At 36.3% G+C, this 24,706-nt stretch overlaps 1 protein-coding gene across 3 annotated transcripts in view; it reads left to right on the top strand.

The window, feature by feature from the left end:
- Positions 1 to 24,706, top strand: part of LOC149562491 (uncharacterized) — a 206,540-nt gene that overhangs the window by 46,630 nt on the left and 135,204 nt on the right. For 2 of the 3 annotated variants that reach the window (XR_016363954.1, XM_089825979.1), the window contains exon 4: positions 21,842 to 21,890. The exons of the other annotated variant lie outside the window; for it this stretch is intronic. Coding sequence is in view for 1 of the 2 variants with exons in the window: in XM_089825979.1 (XP_089682105.1) it covers positions 21,842 to 21,890 (49 nt within the window). In the remaining variant the exon portion in view is untranslated. The remainder of the gene's footprint in view (positions 1 to 21,841; positions 21,891 to 24,706) is intronic. 3 annotated transcript variants of the gene reach the window in all.

Here is a 24,706-nt window from a genome sequence, read left to right as displayed (position 1 = left end):
CAATACTAATAAAGGAACCTGGTTGTAGACGGCTGTAATAATTTTCTTCAATGCTGCCCCTTCTGCTTTGCTTTTCCGAACTGCTTTTTCGGACTACTTTTTCGGCCTGCTTTTTCGGCTTGCTTTTTTGGTGCCACTTTTTTCGAACTGCTTTTTCGGCCTGCTTTTTCGGTTCTGTTTTTTCAGACTTCTTTTTCGGACTTCTTTTTCGGTTCCACTTTTTCGGATTGCTTTTTCGTATCTGCTTTTTCAGACTGCTACCCTTTTGAATCTCAAGACCATATCTTTCAATGGCGTCAAGATTTCCAGCTTGAATGGGTTTCATCCTTCAAACTATTGAGACATAATCTTCAGAAAATTTTCCAATTTCTTTGATATTTCCAAGCATACTAAAAAGAACCTCTTCCTTTTCTTTTATAGTGTTCTCACAAGAGCTCAATCCTTCGTTTTCTCAATGTGGGATAAAACATCACTCCCTTTATGTAACTTATGTCTCCAATGTGTTATAAAATAAAGGGGACTCTTTTAATTAAAATATTTTCCACAACTATAGTCTATGCATTAATAAAGTTAAATATTTAAATTTAACTTTATAAAATAGCTTTATCAATGCATAACAAATCTTATCAATGATAAACAAGTCTTCTTGCCGATTTTTAACAATTACCATCGACATACCGCTGCCACTGGATGTTCGACCATATCCAAGATGACTTACTATAAATAGTAAGTATGCCCAAAGTAGCCTCAAAACCCCTCAAAAAGATCTACAACTGAAACTATCTAGGCCAAATGGCCTCTAAGCCCCTTTAATGTCCTGGTTAGCCTACGGGACCGTGGGGAAATAGGCTAACGACAACATCATGCTATGAATGCTAAAAAAGGGATATTACATTGTGGTCAAAAGAATTTTTCAAGTTAAAAAATTGGGGTTTCGAAGAAAACTCTAGTCGGCAGCTATGGAGGTCGATAGTAGTAGAAAAATGGTGGATTTCTGATAAAGAAACACTCGGAAATGGATGATTTGATTGCAAAGAGGGGCGGCTAGGTTGTATGAAGCAAACACCGACACCATTCATAGCAGGAAATCGTGAGTTTCATCAGACATTGCAGGCTGAAATCGCGTTATTACATACGCTCGTGGTTTGCAGAGAAAGCACGACACCCCTTCAACAATGTTTAACAGACGCCTGTGGTGTGCAGAGAACGTTGAATTGAAAGTCGTGAGTGTATGAAATTAGATGAGATTTTGGAGCTTGTGATTTTCAGATTCGTTTGAGTGTACGATTTGCAGAAAAAACCACCGGATCTACGATTTTCAGCAGATGTTTCTTCTGAAAAAGCCCTAAAAAAGAATAGGAAACACACGAATCCTTCACAAAAACGGAAAACCCTAGATGGGTTTTTGTGAAACTGCAAAATAATTTTGAAATTTTTGAAGCAAATAATTTCAAAAAGAAATTATAGAATTTTCGGAAAAATTTGAAGTATTAGCTCTGATACCATATTACGGAAGTAATTGGTAAAATACTTGCTTGTTATTAACAGAGACCGAAAGATCAATTTATACAAAAGAATAAAACGATGTTTCCTTAGGAAACAATCGTAAAGAATAGAAACATTCTATTCTAACATAGAAAGCTAAAAAATGAAAGGAAACTAAAGCTAACTAGATATTTACAATAGATAACCATTAACTAATAATAGACGACTATCTATTATTGTAATAATTTGCACCTCCACATGAAATCTATAGCACTTTGTCTTGTCATTTTCTTTTAGTTGTCGACAAACTCTTCTCTACGATTTGTAAGAACTAAAAAATAAGATTGCACCCTTGTGTAACTACCTCTAAAATCATTCTTGTAGATGTGACAAAGCCAAACCCTACTCTCAAACTCTTTTTTTATCCACAAATGGAGCAAGTTGGAGAAGAGGTAGTTGGAGAAGAGGTTTTTTCTAAGTTGCCCATCTTGGTTCTGATTTAGATTCCATTTCCCAGTTTCAACAAATTTTGATTTTGGTTGGATTCTGGTACCATGGGTATACATATAGATAGTTTAAATAAATATGTATGTATACATGCATATTCATAGATTCATACATGTGGTATGCATAGATTCATACATGTGACATGTTCAATGTTCATTGATCGTTGGCTCAAAACTTCAAACACATAATAATGATAAGTAGTTAGAAGTGTGATATTCCTTAATCCATAATTGGCAATAAAATTATAAATAAAATGCCTCATATATCATATTTTTACTTTGCAAAAGTCTCAAAATGTCATTAAACAATTGAAAATTAAATTACAAGCCACATTAGTCCTCCATAGCGTTCACTTTCGAAGAAAATGCTACAGTTGTAGAACAAAGTAAAAATATGCTTGAGATATGAATGAATGATCATCAAATGACCAAATGCATGCTTTATTGGTTAAAATTAGGGCTTATATGCTTTTTAGATACGAAATAACAAAAAATGGCATTTGGGGCCGGTTTTTGGGCACCCGCAACCTTGGATACCCAAGGAATCTTGCCGGAATCTATTTACTGTGCAAGGTAAATAGATACTATTGCATTAAGATGTTAGAATGTAACACAAAACTAGATACTTTATTCATATAAGCAGTATGCAATAATAATTACAATGATTTTGATGATTCACTAGTTCCTTCGGACAATGTACATATACTTTCCTGAAGGGGTGATTCAACCGTCACGTGCCCTTTTGGATACAATTCTACCCGTTGGCTACAATATAGAATTTATCGACAACATCATCCCCCCCAAAAAGTAAAGTCGTTTCCGGATGACAATATAAAGACAATAAACTCAAAAATATGACTCAACAATTTAATCCCTTAATTACATCAAAGTTCACAACTAGGAAGAAGGATGTGTCCTTGGTGTAGTAGATGTCCGTACTCTAAGCTCGTCCAACTTTGCTTGTAGCTCCCGCACTTGTTCTGTTTGTACCTTCAAATCTGGTTCAGCCTCCATCCGAATCTCCAAGGTTGATTGCATCATTTCAGCAATCTCTCCAAGCTCCTCTTTCTCTGCTGCCACTTGCTCCTCCGCTGCTACGTGCTGTAATTGACTTTGTTGGGGCAAAAATGCTATCCTCTCAGATTCCCAGGATGCTCTCTCCAACTCTCAAATTGCCTTCCCTGCAGCCAGTTCTGACTTTATCACTGCTACCTTGGTAGTTGATTCCTCCCGAGCCCTCTCTGTCATTGCCTGGCATCTCTGAAGGGTATAATAAGCCTCCCTATGTATCCAAACTATCTCTTCAGTCAGAGCCTCTATGCGGCTCTCCATCCTTGTCCCTCTCGTAGTGGCCTAATCCTGACACATCTCCGCAGTCTCTACACTCGGCCATTCACACTCCTCAAAACAAGTTGTAAAGGCCACTGGACACGCTACCCTCATGAAGGATACGACGTGGTCCAACTCCTTTATCACTGAGTCCAAGATAATTGTCTGTGCAGAGGCCACCACCTGGTGAGCTTGAGTCACTACATTAGCGAGGAATGTCTCCATAATCTCTCCCATCGTTGTCTCTGGCCCCACTGTAGGCTACTGTTGGGCATCCATTACCGTCTCCACTGCTTCTGCCATCCGCTCAATGGTGCTCTCCATGGAGAAGTGTGGTATCTCATCTGTTTGTGTTGTGTGACTCTCCTCCACCTATGCCTGTAGAGGATCTCCTTCTGGGGCTACTTCCCGTGCAGGTGTGAGAATGCCTGTTGCAAATGGGGCTGGTATATGGTTAAACCTTGTACTCAATTACGTGCTCAACCTCTAAGCTTTACTCTCTTTGGCCGACTCCCCAGGTGGTGCTAGCAATGTTGCATCTACCGTCATCATTGCATTTGAGCCCACTACATCTAAATGAACACCGGGTGTCCTTAAACCCTCGCCTGCCAGTATCTCCATCACTCTCTCCTGAGTGTCCATCTCAAAATCCAAAATAAGTATATCAGCCCTTGCCTTTGGTATGGTTGCCAAACTCTCTTCGACAACCCTTTTAGGTAACCCCGTGGCTACCTTTGGTACGACTGTATCAGGTATTGCTGTATCGACTGAAGGCTCAGTACTCTTGGAAGGTGCTAATATTGCTGGCCGTGTTGCTGGTCTGGCTGCTACGGTGAACAACGTCATGACAATAGGTTACCTAAACTGTCCGAACCCAGGAATGTGAACGCCTGCGGGGACTAAGTGCGAGCGGGAGGTAGCTGTGAGGGTCCTCGAAAATAGTAGTGATGGTGCTGTAATAACTTCGACTTCCTCATCATCATCCCCGTCCTCCACTTCCTCTTCTGAGTCGTCACTGTCCTTGAAAGACGTGTCTCGTCTCCCGCTATCTGTGTTCCCATGCTCAGAACTTTCTACCTCCTGTCACATCCTTTTCTGTCCAATGGCCTTTTGCCCTCCAATAGTATCAAGATGCCTCCACTGCATAATCGGTGGCTCCCTCGGTTCTGTTAGACCTGACTTGATTTCCAACATATCATTCGGTGTCATCCGTATAGTAGCATTAAGAAATAGGCTGATGACGTAGTGTGGCATGTAAAAGGTTTTGTGTTGCAGTGACATGAACTCCTGCATGCGCTCAGCCAGCAAGGATGCCCAATCATACACAATGCTATTCATGATACCGTTCATCATGGTCACTTGTGAAAATGAAATGTCCAATGCCCTACTCGAACCGATGAGTTTGCTCTTCACTAAATCCATCAGAGAACACCAATGTCCTTCTAGCACATTAGATTTCTTTAGTCTTCTTGCCTTCAAAGAATCCATCAATGCTTCGCTTTCTGCTTTCGACCGTTTCCCACATACTAATTCTACCAGCTGCTCCTTGGTTTTCCGGTTGAGTTTCTTTGGTTTATTATTGATTTTCCTTCCGCCCTGCGCGTGACCTAGTATGCCGAATACCCTGGTGAAGTTTGTGGCTCTAAAAGATATCACCAAATTCTGTCCAAGTTAAGGAAATGAGCATGTTCACGAGAACCTGTCGTAAGTTTTTAGCATTGTGCGAAGAAACCCCTCGAAGTCGCGAATGCAAAATATTGGCATCCACAACGCCCATTCCACTTGTGCCCTCCGTATGCTATCCTTTGCAAAGTGATCATTCAGAGTCTCTTATAATAATGATAAGTAGTTAGAAATGTGATACTCCTTAATCCATAATTGGTAATAAAATTATAAATTAAATGCCTCATATATCATATTTTTACTTTGCAAAAGTCTCAAAATGTCATTAAACAATTGAAATTTAAATTACAAGCCATATTAGTCCTCCATAGCATTCACTTTCGAAGAGAAGTGCTACAGTTGTAGAACAAAGTAAAAATGTTGAAAAATGCTTGAGATATGAATGAATGATATCATCAAATGACCAAATGCATGCTTTATTGGTTAAAATTGGGGTTTAGATGCTTTTTAGATACAAAATAAAAAAAATGGCCTGTGGGGCCCATTTTTGGGCACTCGCAGCCCTGGATTCCCAAGGAATCCTGCTGGAATCCAGGCAGTTTCAACATTAGGCTCGCACCAGAACCAAGATCTGAGCCTAAATAGAGGGATCTAGCAACTTAGGTTTTTTTTTTTGTGAATGGGCCCTTTGCATATTTTTCCAAGCTTTCTGAAAAGCACCTGAATGGATGTAGTTGCTGTCCACTATTATCCTCTAAACTTGTATTTCCTTTAATTTCTTACACTTCATTGTCACTGCTACTATTATTCCCACTACTGCTCATGTTTTTTTAAAAGATTGGATGTATCTTTGAATTGAAAAATGCAGAAATTCAAAACAAATCAGACATTTCATGCTTGAAGCTTTGAAAGTAAATTTTAATAAAATAGAATGTGAGAATTAAATACTTACCTTTTTGAATAATTTGCAGCCCCACTGCCCTAGATTGAATCTCTTTTGTAGTTGGCTCCTATCCTTGCTAAAATGTTTTCCCTTTAAACCCTTCTAGTCCTATTTTTTCACAGACAAATCTTGAAATGGAAGAAAATGATCTGCTCCCCATTTATGGTGAGCTAGGAGATGGGGGCCCACTTGAATAAAAAAATATTTTCTTAAATGCTGGAGTGTTTTTTTCTAAAGAGGCTTGATGGTGGGGACATCCAGTGTGATATCCGCTTTTGAAATAGGATATAATAGTAAATAATAATAAACAGCTTAATGAACAAATAAATAATAAATTTTAATATAATTTGTTATTTATTAACTAAATTATAATAATATAATTATCAATATGTAAATGGTGAATAGCATTGGTGAGAAGATATAAAACATTGTCAGTAAAAGTAAGTTATATGAGAAAAAATTAAACAAAATAAATGAACGCATATAGCTATAAGAACCAAAAAAGCAGAAAGCTATATATAACAAGAGAATATATGCACCCAATAGCATAACTATAATTACAAATATATATAGAAAACCTATATTAAGATAAGCTAACACTGAGTATATATATATGTATACACTATTATATATATATGCATATTTTGTACATATATAATAGTAAATGCATGTACATGTAATATGCATATACAAAATATATATACACTATTATATATAGACATATTTTGTACATATATAATAGTAAATGCATGTACATGTGCACATGCATATTTTGTATATATATATATAAAGAAAAAGTAATTATAAATAAAAAAGGGATGAATATGCAAAAAAAGGAACCTTATCGAGAACCTATAGATTAATATATGAGGGGCAAGAAATGTGCATAGACACATATATGTATGTATGCATTTCACCCTTTTATATATCCATCTACATCTATGTATAAATACAAGCAAGTGCATATTGTCCTATATATATATATACATCTATTTATATCTATATACATATATATGTATATACATAAGTGCATCTATATATACCTATATATGCCTATATGCATATGTATGTACATATATATCTATACACACACGTGTGTGTGTGTGTGTGTGTGTGTGTGTGTGTGTGCGCATATATATATATATATATATATATATATATTGTTGGGTGGATATTTTGCAACTGATAGTTTTGTGAAAATCTAGTTGCAAAATATGTAGACTAGCCACATTGTATGAGACAGTCTCTCCTACCTTAAAGAGAAGGCCCCCCCTTCTCATTGTTCCTTGGATCAACTCAAGGTAAGCAAGAAGTTGAGAGATTCATAAGGGGTGTTACCAATATTCTTTCCTCTTAACTTTTAGGAAAGAAACCGCTTACCTGCAGAGCAAGTAACGAGAAAGATGAAATCTCTAACTACACTTCTATCTAAAATTGGAAATAGTGATATCGATAAATCAAAACTAACTCAAAGGTTAGTTGAAAGCGTACCGGTTTGGCTCTAAGTCCGGTTTTAATCTATTCTATAAGAATAACCTTTACTATTGGAGCTCAAAGAATTCTAGAATTAAAAAATTCTACCTATTTTTGTGAATAAAGAAGGTAATACAATCTACACTCAAAGCTCCTAGTCTATGTATTACCATAATCGCTTCTAGTTAAAGCATCAAGTCCAACTGTTTCTTAACACTTTTATGCTCAATTATTTAGATCAAACAACAATAGTATGAAGCAAAGAAAATAAACACAAATTACAGTCAAAGCTTCTAATTTGCACTATTCAATCAAAGTTCAGCTCTAATTATTTCTTTGTATTCACTTTTCATCCAAAATAGTACTACACAATCAAAGTTATGCTTGCACAATTTCTTCAGAGCTTTCTTGTGTACAATAAAAAATGATCTTTACGATGAGAGGGCACTCCTTTATATATGCAAAGGAGTTGAGCAAAAAGTGGAGGAAAAAGTGGGAGCAACTCAACCAACTTTGACCCAGTCAAACTAGGTGAGAGAAATTATTGGATTACATGTCATAAGGATATGCAATTGAACTACATGTAATTAAATAATTTCATACAATTAATTCTCTCCAACTACAAACATTAAAACTTTATAGAAGGAAGAAGATGGAAAAAGGTTAAAACAATTGTACGGATTGTTCTATAGGGCCTTGTACTTGGCGATGCAATCACCTACTGTAGGACTATCTGAGATTTCCATTGTCTTTGATATGGCTTCAATTGTGACTACTTCAGCATATGCTGATTTCACAACCTTGTAATTTGGTGAAAGAGAATACCATAAGTGCTTTGCTACTGATTTGTATAGAACAAACCTATTCATTGTGTGGGATCCAAATTCTTTAGAATCAAGATTAGCATTTACTTTGATTGTATACTCTGAAGTCATCTCCTCTTCTGTGACCAGGTTGTCATGTTCAGTAAGGACATTACATCCCATTTGCTCCAAATTAGACATGATCTCTGTTTCAATTGATTGATAGTCTTCTAAGGCCGCCTGCAACTTTATCAAAAGTTTTCCCACTGTCTCTTCTTTGTGGCCCATGAGTCCCTGACATCTGTAGAACATTTTTGAAGATGGAACAACTTCACATGCAATTAGGCCATCTAAATCAGCACTAGCCATTTGATTCCAATCGCCTAGGATTTCTTTCAAGGTATTAACTTCTTGATTCAAACAAGCAATCAAGTCATGTAACATTTCTTCAATACCTCAGATACGTTCAAGAAATTTGACCGCATCTTTGATGGCTTGAACTTCTTCAGTGACAACCTCTCCAAACCAAGTCTTTGCTGCTTCAATTATCCACTCTTCCTGAGCTATTTGAGATGTAGTGCTTGCATGTTGTGAAGACTGCTGGCGAATGACCTCATTGAGATGAACAACTTCTTGGTTAAGCCAATTCTTCTTCTCCCACAGCTCATGGTTGCTTTATGAAACATTGACAAGCGCATCTTGAGCATCCTTCAGACATTTCAGCCATGATTGTTTACCAAGTTCAATTTTAGTGAACTTGTAATCTGAACAGTTAAGTTCTTTTGTTGGTTTATCTACCAAAGGTTCATAAATCTCTGGATACTTAGTCTTTTTAGAATCCACCACAATCCTTGAAACAATCTTGTCTTTCAAAGATTTTGACTTGTTTTTCTTGATAGGAAGATTGTTGGGATGTACGACAACCTTTCTTCTTTTCATAATGATTTTACCCAACTATGTAGGCAAACTAAAACCCTCATTTGAAAAAACAGGTATAGTAGCCATCATAGACATTGACCCTGATTGTATTTCCATTGTGATCGTGCATTCTTCAGTTTGCACAACTGAATTCATGGGCACCCGATGAGAAGATTTTGTTAGGAACAACTCAAAGCCAGTCATTGAGGTATTAGGTTGGGAAACTTGACCTTCTGTGAGAGTAGGGAAATCTTCAAACACATTTCCCAAATTCTCATATTGCTCAGCTATGAGGATAGGAGGGGCCGTTGAAGAGATAGGGAGTATCGACATGTTCACCTCTAAAGTGGGAATGGTAGATGTAACAACCATGGAGAATGAATCTACATCATTGTCTATATCATCCAAGAAGGGTGTTTTTTGAATGGACAGACCTTGAGTGCTTGTTGGCTGCGGAGGAGAAATGATCATAATCTCTCCTTCCTCTTCATCTTGCTTATCCGACTCTTCTGAAGATTCCTCTTCAAATTCTTGAACCTGCACAGGCCCTTGAGAAGATCCTTGAACAAATTTAGATCCCTTTCCACCTTTAAGTTTGAACTTGAGAGATTTAGCTAGAACTGAGGAAGATGCACCATCTTTTCTTGAAATTTCTACTTGTCTTTCCAATTGGTCCAAAATGATCACAATCTACTCCGAGCTTAGGATATACTCTCTTGAGGTGATTGATTTTCAACCACTTTTTAGTATTAGCCAAGATGCATTGAAATTTATTAAAGATAGAAGCAGTTTCTTTTTGTTGTCACTGCATGGGAAAAGGAAACTGCTTGATAAGTAGGAGATAATTACCAACCCGAAAGAAACTGCTCGAGTTGTGTAGGAGATAATTACCAATTTCCATGGGAAAAGGAAACTGCTTGTCAAAGCCAACCTTATGATATTCTGGATCAAGAATATTGCCATAATCTTTAACATGGAAATTGGGAGGGATCTCAATCATGTTAAGATCAATGATCTGTTGCAATCTGAGCCTGCAATAATCCATCTTCATGATATCCAACTCTATGCGCAAATCAATCCATATGTCCTCTATACGATGAACATGGGTGAATGCTCTTTTGATATTTGAGTGCATTCCTTGGTAATTGAAATCAAACCTAGCTTTGAACTTATTCAATGTGATAAGTTGAAGTTCTGCTTCCATAACTTTTGCCTTGTACACTGAATTGATCATATATTGACCAATTACCAAGCACTTGGTTGTAGTGATAGCAAATCCTGGCTTGTGTTGAGTATTTTTATATGTGTGCACCTCCATAAGTTGTCTAGCTAACTCCATCAAAATGATCTTATCGGTAACATATCTTGGTAAGGTATGTGGTTCTCTTTTGAAATAATCAACTCTCAAATAAGTGAAAGTTGGAAATTGCAAAAAGATGGCACCAAATCGATTCACCTTATTCCAAGTTTCATCTGATACTTTCGTGATTACTAGCTATTTATCAAGCTGACACCTGAAATGTCCAAAAAATGCATCTTGGACTCTCCTATAGTGATATTTTTTGTGTTAATGTGATTTGATCATAATAGTTTCGAATTGGAACTTGAAGCCGATCTCCTTTAGTTGAAAGACCTAATAAAGATCCCATAGACGCAACGATGTAAATTAGGTATGATTTCATATAGATGTAAACTAGGTAGGACTTCATATAGATTGGTGCTGTATTAATAAGCTCCCCCCAGAAGATGTGTTCTTCATTATCAAAGATTTGAAACATGAACTTGTACATCCATGGCTCAAAGTCACCAGACCACATATTCTACTAAGGAGAGTAATCTAATCCTTGCATTCTGGCTTGAACTTTGATTTGTGAATTGTTTTGGGCCATCTTGTAAAATTATATCTTTTGACATCCAACCAATATGCATTATAATTTGATTTCTTCTCATTCCATAACTCCAAAGACATCTCTTTTGATAGATCTACACACTCTGCATTGTGAGGAACTCAAAAGATCTGTTCAATAACTTCTAGATCCAGGCTAATGATGATGTTACCCTCTGCATCCTTGATTGTTTTGGTCTTAGGACTGAAATGCTGAGCACATCCTAAGACAAATTTTGGTTCCAAAGCAGGCATAGGGTACACCAAATGAATGTTACTTCTCTTGATGCATCTCATCTCTCTATTTGAAGGAGTTTCATCCCTTTGTAAGAAATCAGCCATGTCAATGTGCTCAATTTTTGTGTTAGAAACTTGAACCAGAGGAGATGAAACATGAGATGCAGTTGCATGAGCTCACTCCTTGTCATACTAGTACTTCAACTTTCCTTTGGACTTTGTAGATGCGGGCATGTCTTGTGCTGCGACATGAAAATTCCAAAGGGTGAATACATCATCGGAAGATATGGACTCCATGAAGATATTGGCAAAGATAGATCCCTGAAGGATAATGTAATCGGAGCATTAATTAAATACTCATGGAATTTATGCAATAAAATGAATGAGATATGTAAAGAACACGTAAAGGGTGAAAATGGGACTTAGGAAGATGAAATGCATGTGGGTAAGGATGAACTTTATGTAAATGCTTCAGGAATGACCAACCACATTGTGTGAGACAAAGTCTCTCCTACCTTAAACGGAAGGCTCCCCCTTCTCACCATTCCTTGGATCAACTCAAGGTAAGCAAAAATTTGAGAGATTTCGTAAAGGGGTGTTACTAATATTCTTTCCCCTTAACTTTCAGGAAAGAATCCACTTACCGGTGGAGAGAGTAATGGGCATGGTGAAATCTCTAACTACACTTTTATCTAATAGTTGGAAACGGTGATACTGATAAACCAACACCAACTCAAAGGTTAGCTGAAAGTGTACTGATTTGGCTCTAAGTCCGGTCGTAATTCTATATGAATAAGCTTTACTATTGGGGCACAAAGACTTCTGAAAGTAAAGATATCCTAATTATTTTATGAATCAAGAAAGAAATATAAGCCACAGACAAAGCTTCTAGTCTATATATCTCTACAACCAGTCCCAGTCAAAGCTTCGGATCCGGTTGCTTTCTAACTCTTTTTAAACTCAATTATCAAGAATACAAAACATGTGAATCAAAGACAACAAATGCAAATCACAGTCAAAGCTTCTAACTTGCACAAGTAACATTCTTACTCAATCAAAGTTAAGTCTCAATTGATTCTTTGTATTCACTTTCTTTCAAAAAGGTGCCACACAATCAAAGTTATGCTTGCACAATTTCTCTAGAGCTGTTTTGTGTATAATAATAGATAGATTTTACAATAAGAGAACACTCCTTTATATAGGCAAAGGAGTTGAGAAAAAGATGGAGGAAAAAGTGGGAGAAACTCAATCAACTTTGACTGAGTCTAACTGAAAGAGAAATTATTGGATTAAATGTCATTATACATGTAATTTGTATTACATGTATTTACACCTTTTCATGCAATACATCCTCTTTGATCTACAATAATAAAAACAAAATAACAATCTTGAAGATTGGTCTTTTGTGCCTTGAATTTGATGATAACATCACGCATTGTAGGAAGATCAGAAATCTCCATTCTCTTTGATATGGCTTCCATTCTAACTGCATTAGCATATGCTGATTTCACAACCTTGGATTTTGCCGCCAGAGAATCTTGCAAGTGCTTTGCCAAAGATTTATACGAGGCAAATTTGTTCATTTTGTGAGAACCAAAATCCTCAGAATCCAAATCAGCATTGATCTTGATTGTATATCTCGTCGTGATTTCTTCAACTACAACAAAGTTATCATTTTCATCAAGATTTTTGCATCCTATTTGTTCTAAATCACACATGTTTCTAGTTTCTATCACTTGACAATCTCCAAGGGTTGCTTGCAACTTTGTTATTAGTTTACTTAGTGTCTCTTCTTTATAGCCCATAAGTCCTTGGCATCTGTAGAACATTTCACAGGATAGAAGACATTACATGTGACCATGGCGTCTAAATCAGATTTGGCAATTTCATCCCATTCATTCAAAATCTCTTTTAGTATGTCAGCTTCTTGACTTAAAGAGTTAATCAGGTCATGTAACATTTCTTCAACATGCTTGATACGTTCAAGGCCTTTAACCGTATCTGTAATGGCCTGTATTCCTTCGAAAATGACTTCTCCCATCCAAGTTTCGCAACCTCCACTATCCTTTTCTCCTTAGGTGTCTGAGATACAACCGCATGTTGTGAAGATTTTTGTTGCGTTACCTCGTTTAAGCTAGCAACCTGCTTCTTGAGCTGATTTTTCCTTTCCCATAATTCATGATTGCTCTTTGATACATCGACATCTTGGGCATCCTGTAAGCAACCCAATCGTGACTGATTTCCAATCTCTACCTTGGTGAACTTATCATTAGAACTAGGAAGCTCTTCAACAGGCTTATCCACCAGTGGTTCAACAACTTCTACAAACTTGATTTTTTCTGAATCAACTAAGATCCTTGAAATAATCTTATCTTTCAAAGATTTGGACTTAGTTTTCTTAATAGGAAGATCATCTGGGGGTACAACAACCTTCCTTCTCTTCATTGTGATCCTGCTTAACCATGCAGGCAAACTGGAATTTTCAACTGCGGAAGCAGGTAGAATGGAGACCATTGGCATTGATCCTGATTGTATCTCTATTGTGACCGAGCAAGATTAAGTTTGCACAGCTGAATTCATAGGTGCATGATAAAAGGATTTTGTCATGAAAAACTCAAAGCCAGTCATAAAAGTGTCAAGTTGAGAAACTTGACCTTCTGTAAGAGTTGGAAAATCTTCAAACACATTCTCCAAATGTTCACATTGTTCAACTATTAAATTGAGAGGAGCTGCTCAAGATATAGCAAGAGCCAATGTATTGACTTCTAAAATTGGGATGGAAGGTGTGAAAACAGTGGAAAACGAATCCACTTTATCATCTATTGTACCCAGAAAAGGTGTCTTCTGCATAGATGGTTCATGAGTTTGTGCAGGTCTCAGAGGAGATATGATCATGACTTCTTCTTCCTCCTCATCTTCTTCATCAAGTTCTTCGTTTGATTCTTCCTCTGATTCTTGAACTTGTTTAGGTGTTTGAGATAATTTAAATCCCTTTCCATCGTTCAATTTGAATTTGGGGGATTTCTTTATATCAGATGAAGATGCTCCATCTTTGCCAACAATTTCTAATTGCGACTTTATTCTAGGAGGACCAAAACTTTGACAATTCAAACCCAACTTTGGATTGACTTTTTTAGGACCTTTGATTTTGAACCACTTGCTGGTGTTTGCTAGAATGGATTGAAATCTATGAAGGATAGATGTACCTTCCTTTTTCTACCATTGAATAGGAAAAGGATATCGTTTATCAAAACCAACCTGATGATATTCTAGATCAATAATATTACCATCATCTTCAACCTAAAAAATCAGAGGGAATCTCGAGCATATTAAGATCAATGATCTATTGCAAAGTCAACCTACAGTAGTCTATTTTCATTATATCCAACTCCGTCTGCATATTGATCTAAACATCTTCTATACGATGAACATGAGTAAACAACCTCTTAATTTGAGAATTCATTTTTCTCTAATCAAAGTCAAATCTGGCTTTGTATTTCTTCAATGTGATCAATTGAAGTTTTGCTTCCATGACTTTTGCTTTGTGTACAAAAATGATCATATAATGACCAATTACGAGGGGCTTAGCAGAAGAAATACCAAAACGTGGTCTATGCAGAGCATGTTTGTTAGATTGAACCTCTGAGTTGTCTGACGTCCCTTGTGCTTGTGTTGCAGCATGAAAATTCCAAAATGTGAATGCATCATCAGAGGATATGGCTTCCATAAAAGTGTCAATTCTCGATCAACAACACAGCTTCGAAGAATGGATTAGATACTTCAAAGATCTAATATGGTGATCTTGAAAAGAGATAACATGCATATGTGAAGGTTGGAGTACGGCTTGTGAAGATGAAAATATGAGGTGGAAGTGAACGTTTTATGAATAGCTTTAAGACATGGAAGTGGAATGCATAGGAATGCATGCAAATGAAAACTTTCGACTTTTAAAAAGTGACTTTTAGTCAAAAACAAGTTCTCAAGATGTCATTGCACTAAAAGTGAATTACATGTATATGTGACATGTAATGAGGAACGAAAAGTGAGATTGCATGTAAATGTAGATAAAAAGTGAGTTTACATGCAATTGCATGCAAAACATGAGATACAATGTGTTGTGACATGAAATGGGAAATTACATTTAACTGTTCATGAAGTGTAATGGTGGATATCGAATGAAATGATGCAATGTGCCTTTGCATGAAATGAGAAATATGGAATCAAAATATGCATTCGCATTGGTTAATGGAAAATGGAGTGAAATGAAACATGATCAAGTTCTTGGGAAAGAACTTGAAACTTCTTTTAAATGAAGAAAAACAAGAAAACAAATAAGCAAACACGAAAACGAACACAAAAGAAACACGTACCTTTAAACATGTCAACAAGCAAGATATTTCAATATGCAAACTTGAATTTGGAATTTGGAATAGGGTCATTTTTGAAAGAATGAAACTCAAATTTCGAAATGTTTCTCCTCAGAGGCTTTGGACGCCTAAGGGCAACCATGCAATCTTTTCTTACCTCTTCACGAGCCTTAGAAGGAAGAACATGAATGACATTCTCAATTTCAATGAGGAGGTCCACAAGAGGAATGAAGTGACGAGTGAGTGAAAAATTGAGACTTTGCTTTAGGAAATTGAAATCAAGAGGATCTAAGACAACGTGAGAAAGGTGGACCACGAATTTTGATTCCCAATCATTAATGACAAGAAGATTGGACAAGGGAACTTGGTGGAGCGTGCTTGGGGGAGAAAGATGGGCAGGAGGAGATGTAGGGACACTAGAGGAAGGAGAAAGTGAATAATCAAGAGAGAGTGTTAGAGGGATAGAAGAGGCCACTACATGAGCGAAGGAGGGGACACATGGGAGGGCACTTCGCAAAAGGATCAAAAACATAAATGCTATCAACTCTATAGACAAACAAGGGAGGGGCTCGAGGTTGGTCGAGTTCACAAGAAAAAGAATAATAAATGGGCCAAAAAATTGAAAGAGAAGCAATGAGATTAAGTGAGGACGTACATGGAAATCCCATTGAAGAGCCATTGGCGACAAGACAATCCTTGATGGAGGCAACCAAAGAGCCGTTGCTGCAATTCTGCTATGTGAGGGAGCTATTAGAGCTGGATTGTTGTGCGAGCAAGCAACCTCCATCAACGATTGGAATGATGGCACAAATTTCTCTGTGATACATTGCAGCCGGAGGAGAATTGGAGTAGGGTCTTGGCAATGTAGTAGGAAGACGCTCGAGAGAGAAACAACTAGAAGAGCTTGTAGGTGGAGAAGAGGTTGATCGCACAAAATGGATTTGGCAACAGATGGACATTGCAGGGGAGTTGATGTGGACCCCTATATGCCATTGGGAAGAATGGTGAGAGGTGGGATGAAGTGGTTGTGCAGAGAGATAAGGTGCACTGCAAGAGCTAGGAGAGGAGATGGTAGGATAGGAAGAAAATGAAGTAGCGCAACACATGTTGGGGGAGGAGGAAGTAGTCGAGCTCGTGCCTTTACAATTATGGAGTCCAGAAATAAATTTCTTCTTTTGTCTCCGAACCGAATCCAATTGGTGACCCAAAGCTCGGGTGAAGGATGAGGTATCAAAATGGATCCACAAGTCAGGTCTCAAAGAGGAAGCAAGCTCCAAATAAAGAGGTAAGAGCCTAGAGTTGAGAGCATTGATCGATCTCCTAGTGGAAATGATGATGGATCTGAGGAGGGCTAGACCTGCTTGGAAGAAAATGTGATCAGTATGGACATTCCTCAAATGATGCACAATTGTGACGAACGATGGGATCAAATGAGAGTCCCTGCATATTTTTAAAAACGCTAAGTCTACAACTTGCTTTGAAAGCTTGATTCTTAAACACTCGAATTGCTTGTATTTTATAAACAATTCCCTTCCATGAAGAGTGTAGATTAACAATAACAACTTTCCACAATCCATGATATTATATTTAGAAAGAGGATATAAGCATGAGAGGGTGGTTAAATCCACCTTAGCCGAGCATTCATTTTCTAGCAAACATCACATTTGTTTCAAAAACACTCAAATCCTCATGAAAGAAAATTATTACAAGAGGAAGATGAAGGAGGCTATTGAAATATTTAATCACCCCGCCAATCTCAATTGCCGCAAAGTTTGGGCCCTCAATCTTTCGTGGCATCTGCTATTATCCTCCATCAAGAGTCTCAATCACCCCCCAAGTTGACTTTCCCCCCCTCCCGTTTCTTCTTGTTTTTTGTTCTCCTCCCTTCAACCCTTTTCTGCTCTCTTTTTTGCCCTCTTGTTCATCTCTTCTTTGCTAACCTCTGCCCCCTTGGTTCCTCTCTCTCTCTCTCTCTCTCTCACACACACACACACACACACACACACACACAAATGTTGCACCTTTGGACATCAAATCATTTTCTTGTCATTATTCATTCTCCTTGAGGCTAATGTCCATTATTTTAAAAACATTTGAGATTTTTGTTACTTTTGCCATATGTTGAAGCATTGAATATGAGAAATGCATGTGAACAATCACCTTTGGATGGCTTTTAATTCAGTGAAAATGTTGGTTCTATGATTTGTAAGAGTGGAACTGTAGATGGGTCAATAGGATTCAGTGCCTTCGCAACTGTTTGGTTGATGGTTTTAGTGGTACCTCTGAGTTGTGCCTTAGGGTAAATACAGATTTATAAGGCAACAAAAATATACTATTTGGTAATATAGAACATTATCTTGTTCTTATTTAAATGTCATATAAATATTTTATTTTTTCAAAACTCCAAAATAGGTCGTACGATCTCTACTTGTGAAAAGCATGGGGAATGGAAGATACTGTTGATGTCAGTTTTGTACCACTACATAACATATAGCAATTGAATACTTGATATGGAATATCCAACACTCAATTCCTCTCTTGAAAAGTTAATACTCATGAAGACATGAGATAAACTCCAATGTTCCTTACACCTGTGGATACTAACTCAGTTATATCGATGTGATTTGCTGGTAATCACATAGGTGGCCTTATGTTGTTCATTCAAGGATGATTTGGGTTTTGGTGAGATGGTGATGATGATGGTTTTGAATGCCAGATGATATTGATGGAGAAGGTGATGGTGATGGAGGGTGAATGTTCTTATGACTTACTCTTTCCTAACTTTCTTTCTTCAAAACTCCAACTTCTAAACTACACGCTATTCTACTCCTACTCTTATGAATGGAAAGACTAGCAAATGTACGGGGATCGAATCTAATGAAAGTTTACCAGTGGCTCTACCTCCATAGATGCAATGATATAAAGGAAAATGAACTAGTTTACCACACAAGGCTTCCCAACAAGCCACTAGGATGCTAGTGGCCTAGTTATAGATCCCTATCAAACATCTACTAATGCTACCATGCCACTATCCATCTACTCTTACTCTTACTTAGCAACTTCTTGAAATAAAATCTACTTTAACAACTTTAAATGAAATCTAACTAGTTCTAACTATTGGAAGTAGAAACCATGCAACAACACCAAAAACCCTTAATCACCATGCAAGTCACAACAATGAGAAAGAAAAACGATTTTTTGGCATTATCTTTGCAACAATTTTCTTCCACCTTTTACAAATGAGAGAAAATAGCCTTATATAGAGGCCAAAATTACAACCAACGGTAGAGATTAAGAGGCAAAATCAACGATTCAGATTGGATCTTAGAAACCCTAATTAGGGTTGCCACCCCATCAGCCAATGAGAAGACGCCACCTCATCAATGGACCAATGAAAAAAAATAAAAAGTGGCAACCAATGAGAAGGCACCAAAATGGTAGCCAATCAGAATCAAATACCTATCCTACCTGAGAAGGAGAATTTGCCACTTGGGCTTACATCAAATGATCTTCTAATATAGTTCTACCCCTTCCTTTCATCTTTTTAGCCAAAGCAATGAACTTGGCTAGCTTGCCGTTGACTTCCTTCATGGGAGGGCAAAGTGTATGTTTCATCTTGAGCTCAGCTGAATTCATCATGTTGCTCGCTACTTGCAGTGTTTTCTCATGATCCTTCTCATATTCTTTCGCATATCCGATAAAGGTGTTGAGGGAGGCAAGGGTGCCCAAATATTTCTTCTTGATGACAATCTTCCCCAACTCATCCAATCTTGATCCAAATACTGTCTCATTGATGTTCTCCTCTTGTCCACTTGAATTATCCCTTTGGTCGCTAGCCTCAAATATTTTCAAATCACTTCCTCTAAATTTTCTCTTCCTTGAAATTCACTTTTCAATTTTCACCGCCTCTAAATCAAATAAAAGAGGTAGGACCCCATATAGAATTGCTTTTGATTTTGCATTGTCCTAAGTTGCAACTCTAAATTCTTGCTTATAATTCTAGCCCAATCAAATTTGCCCTTCCCATTTACAATTTCATCAATAAAGTAATACATCCAATTCTTGAATTACATACCTTGTGAGATGCCCATGACTTAGTTGAGCAGTACAATGAGGTCGCCATACTCCAATTTGAAGTCTAACACGGTGAGCCTTGATGATCTGGTGACTCCCTTCTTGCCCTCGTGTAGCCAATCTCGCTTTAGATGAATGAAATAAGCCTCTTGGTTATCCTGAAATGACTTAGCCGCCTGATCCATCATTTGTCTCTTAACTGTATTATGTTTATAGTGCCACTGTTAGTGTCACAAACTTGCTTCAATTTCGAGAAAAAGGCGGTCTTTGACATCATGTCTTCTTTGTTTTTTTGGTATATGTTCCCTTAGGGTTCTTGCTTGCACTAGCATCTACCATCCTAAACACTTATTTTTGCCCCTTCGTTCTAAGTGATATGGACTACCCTTATCGATCTCCAACCTTCTTTCTATTGATGGATTCTAACTTATTTCTGCCTTGCTCAAGCAAGAGAAATTCAGACCTCTACAAATTTCGCCCAAGCAAGAGAAAATCGCTCACCACATGAGGAGGAGGAAGATGGAATGAAGAAATGAAAGAGGGGGGAGCCTCTCTTATACTAAACTTTTGCCTTCTTGAATAGGGCCTACCTACATTGGAGGGAAATAAAATTAAATAAGGGGGATTAGATTAGCCAAATCCGAAATTACCATAAGCCCTAAAATTGAAAATTAAAAAAAAAGTCATGTAGGCCTCTAATATAGCTTTAAGCCTTCCCCATTGTGGACCCAATAATTTACCTTGAATTTCACACCTTTTAGGCTTTAAAATACATTGAATTTAACACACAAAGGGGGCCAAATTAAATTTCCAAATTACAAACACTTAGCCCAAAAATATGATTTTAATTTCAATTTCACTTCCTTTTAAAATTTCAAAATCCCCCCAATTAATGGCCCAAATTTAAATGCAACATTAAATTAATTTGCCTATAGTGAAATTTGCACATTTAATTGCTGGTTATGACCAAAAATTGCAAAATAAAATTAGGAAAGCCTAGGAGATGCCAACATTATCATTTAAAAGCATTTTAGCAATTAAAATATCATTAAAATCAACTCTAGCAAGCCAAAATCGATTTTCAATTTTAATTTACCAATTTCTTTCAACATTTAAAAAACTTCTAAGCAATATTTCAACCAATTTAATGCAAAATTTGCAATTAAGTCCACTTCCAATTTTGTAATGCAATTTTAATTTTTAACCCAAAATAAATCATTTTCTAGCATCCAAAATCGATTTTCCAATTTTTATTTCACTATCACGAAATTTCCCTTGTCACCAAAAATTCAAGATTTTCCAAAACAATTAAATCTGCAATTTTCATTTGAAAATGTTCAAGTTTATATAGTTACATCCAATTTCCAAAATCCGTCTAAGTCTAAAAATTGCAATTTTATCCTGCCAAGTATTCGTTTTAACCATAAAAAAAAAAAAAAAATGTTGTTTTTGAAATTTGTTTGTCCTAAGGACAAAATTACATGCTCCGAAAAATCAAGTTAACACCAGGTGAAAAAGGAAATCATAGTAAATCAAATCCCTCCTGGCCCGAAGGCGTCCAAGGTGTGAAATGTTCAAATTTGAAACCTTTGGACCGAAAAATTGCTAAGGCAACCAAAAAAAGGGGGGTCCCCAAAATTTTGGGGCGATGGTGTGAAAACCTCACAACAGATACCTTGCATGGTTTGAAAGACAATTTTTCAATTATAATCTTATTAATTAAATATAATTCTATTTGATTTGTTATCTTAGGTAGCTATGATTGGGGATACATTTACTCTTAATTTGAAAGGACTAAAACATTAAACTTGCATTGTTTTCAAAATTGTAATTGCTCACCTTATGAGATGGCTCTATAATATTGTTTCTGGTAGTCTTTTTAAAGTGAGAATTAAATATGATGGCTAAAGAGTAGAATTTTTAAATGTTATTTGCACATGGCATGGATTTCTTGTTCGCTAGAAGTTTGTTGCAGTAAGCAGTGCCAAAATTTAATTGAATTGTTCTAACTCATTTCTTATCAATAGCTAAGTGTTGTTTCCACGTGACTTGAAATTTGTGATTCACCAAATAGTTCAATGTAATGGACAGATTGAATAGGCACAAAGAATTCAGTTTTTGATTAATAGTTATTTCTTGAATTTTGTTTGATTCCTTGTAGCTGTCTCATAATTATGTGAAACATCTATTTTGCACAGATGGACAAAAGACAGTAGAAGGAAGATGTGCTCTTGGTAATTATAAAAGGTGTGTAGAACTTTAGGCTCAATATCCTATTGCAAGATAATCTATGTTTTACAAGGATTCACTCCTAATGAGATTTACATTTGAATGCTGACAATATGATTGTCAAGTAATAACAATTTTTTTATAATACGATGTCTGAGGAAGAACATATTTTTGGAATCCAATGCTTTAGAAACTCCGAGTGCAATAAAACAACATCAAACATAAAATTTCATTAAAAAGTTTACATTATTTGTGTACACGATTTCTAATAACTGTGCACAATTGTGAATTTATATTAGGTAAGAAATAGGTAGGGTTAGTGGCATCAATATCCATTTCAAATTATTAAGTATAATGTGTTTGCAAGTAAATAAGGGGTAGGCAAGATAAAATAAGATAAATTTATTAACATCCAACAAGAGACCAACAAGATACAATATTGTAGAAAGTATGTTAACTTTATAAATAGAATTTATAAAATAAAAATAATAAACAAAAATAAGTAAGTAAATAAATAATATAACATAGAATAATATAAATGAACTAAATCTAATGAAAAGTCAAGAGATGCTTAACAAGTAGATATGAATCCTTAAAATTAAGATATAAAAGGGAAGAGAGTTTATTTTAGAGGGGGGAAAAAAGAAGAGAAGATAGGAGTTCAAAAAGTAAAAATGGAAGAGGAAAGTAATATGAAGAATATAAGGAAGTGACTTTCTGAAAAGGTATCAATGATATTGAAAGGATCTGAGCCTTTGAAAGGGTGATAATTATGAATAATTGCCACTCTTCAAAAATATTGTGATTATAAAGTATTGAGACTTTTCCAAAGGACTTTAGTCATGTAGTGTTGTGACTTTTCGAAAGTATTATAACTATGAAGTGTTGTGACTTTTCAAAGGATTTGTATTATGAAAGGTTGTGACACTTGGAAAAGAAGAAACAAAAAAATATATTTTATCCTTTCCTTATAATTAGAAAAGGAAGAATTTGAGAAAGTAAATATAGAGTTGAGATAATCTAGAAGGAATAATTCATTGAAGGGCTGACTAAGGATAGAGCCACATAGACCAAGAAAGGAAGAAGGTAAGAAAGGTATGTTTATGGATTATATTTGTTTAATTATGTTGAATTTACTTATATTAATGAATCATACTTGTGGATAATATTGTGTTAGCTCATGGGGTTAACACAATAGAGATTTAATGAGACTTGAAGCATGGGGTATGCGAGATGTTAAGATCTTCATCTGACCACCATGGCTGAGAATGAATGGATAATCTCCATGTGCTAGAACATTTTGATGATGTCAACTTATGCATATGTGATTGGCCTTGGATAGAGGATGCCCCATCCAAGAAGAATCTCTAGGGGTGCGCTCCTGGGAAGACGAGGAGGTAGCTATGAGCTAGGCAGCCCAATCTAGAGATGTACTTAAGATTGGGATTAAATTGGAGGTTAGAATAATATAGTTTGTTTTGTTATTGTTGTGATTCTAACCATTATTTTGCATGTATTACTTGTCCCAAACTAACCCTAAATAGTGGGGACATTACAATAATAGCCGTGAAATGCTGAACAGGGTATGTTGGAGCTAGAGAGAGCAAAAAGTGTAGTAAATATACTTCAGAATGTTTACCATAATCATGGCTAAACTATTAAGTACCGAACTGGAGAAAGATTATGGGAAGAAGCTCAAAATAGTGTGACTGGAAAAAAAGAATGCCCAAATACTTTCACTTGGAAGAAGTTAAGGGCATAAGAAAAGAGAAACGAAGCTAGGATATGAGCCACGTTTTTCTTTGAAGTTCTGTAAACGGATAATATATTTTCTGCAAAAAACCACAAACGATCTTATAGGAAATATTATTTTTTGCTTCAATGAAATCCTCAACAAAAGTTTCAAAGTTATTTATAACTCATAGCAGCAAAGGTAATAACCAACAAAACTCCATGACTCACGACTACCAATAATAGCTCAAAATCTTCATAAATAGCAGCCAGATCTATATATTTTGAAAGCCTAGAAGCAAAAATGATGAAGAAACAATGTATTAAACAAAGGAGATATATGTCAAAGAGAGTCACGTTTTTTATTGCACAGGAAAGGGAAAAGCTTCAAGATCAATGCCAATAAAAAACAGCTTACAGCTGTATAAAACCCCTTCACGAGAATCATCTTCAACATAAGCGGATCCAAAAATGCTACAGTTGGCTCAAAGAAAGACCCTCCAGACGGCCTTAGAATTTTCTCATCAAAACATCCAGTTGCAGCAGAGAAGAAAATGCAAAGAAAGACCCACGATTTCTTCCAACCATGGCGGACAAAATAACAACAAACCAAACCACAACAACTCTAGGAAAAAATGAAGCCACGGCAAGCAAAGAAAACTCTAGATCTGCTTTTATAGTGCAACAAGTGAAGCCAAAATTGCTTGTAGGAAATCCTCCATGAGGCACGACCATAATAAGACTCAGATCCAATGCCAAATGCCAAAAACTAGGTGTATAAAATGCAGAAAAATCACTAGATTCCCTCCACCATCGCGGCTAGGGTTTCAAAACCCTTGTTCACCATTTCTCCTTCCAAATCCATAACATTCGAATGACACAAATGGCTTATGTTTTATTTTTATTTGTCCCTCAATCAAATTCAATATGATTTCGGGTCCACTCCATAAGATGTTGCTAAGTTTTATATTAATTAAAATGATAATGTATAACTTCATGCCTTTTAAAGTTATATATTATGCATTATCATTTTAATTAATTAGTTATTAGTTTTGTTGTGTTCATTTTAAATTGTAATATTATTATTTTAGTTGATGTATAAA

Source organism: Cupressus sempervirens, chromosome 4 (genome assembly GCF_028749045.1).
Source record: "Cupressus sempervirens isolate cs-2001-9-10 chromosome 4, ASM2874904v1, whole genome shotgun sequence".
Classification (NCBI taxonomy): Eukaryota; Viridiplantae; Streptophyta; class Pinopsida; order Cupressales; family Cupressaceae; genus Cupressus; species Cupressus sempervirens.
The sequence above is the reverse complement of the archived record's forward strand: the minus strand, read 5'-3'. Positions and strand labels throughout refer to the sequence as shown.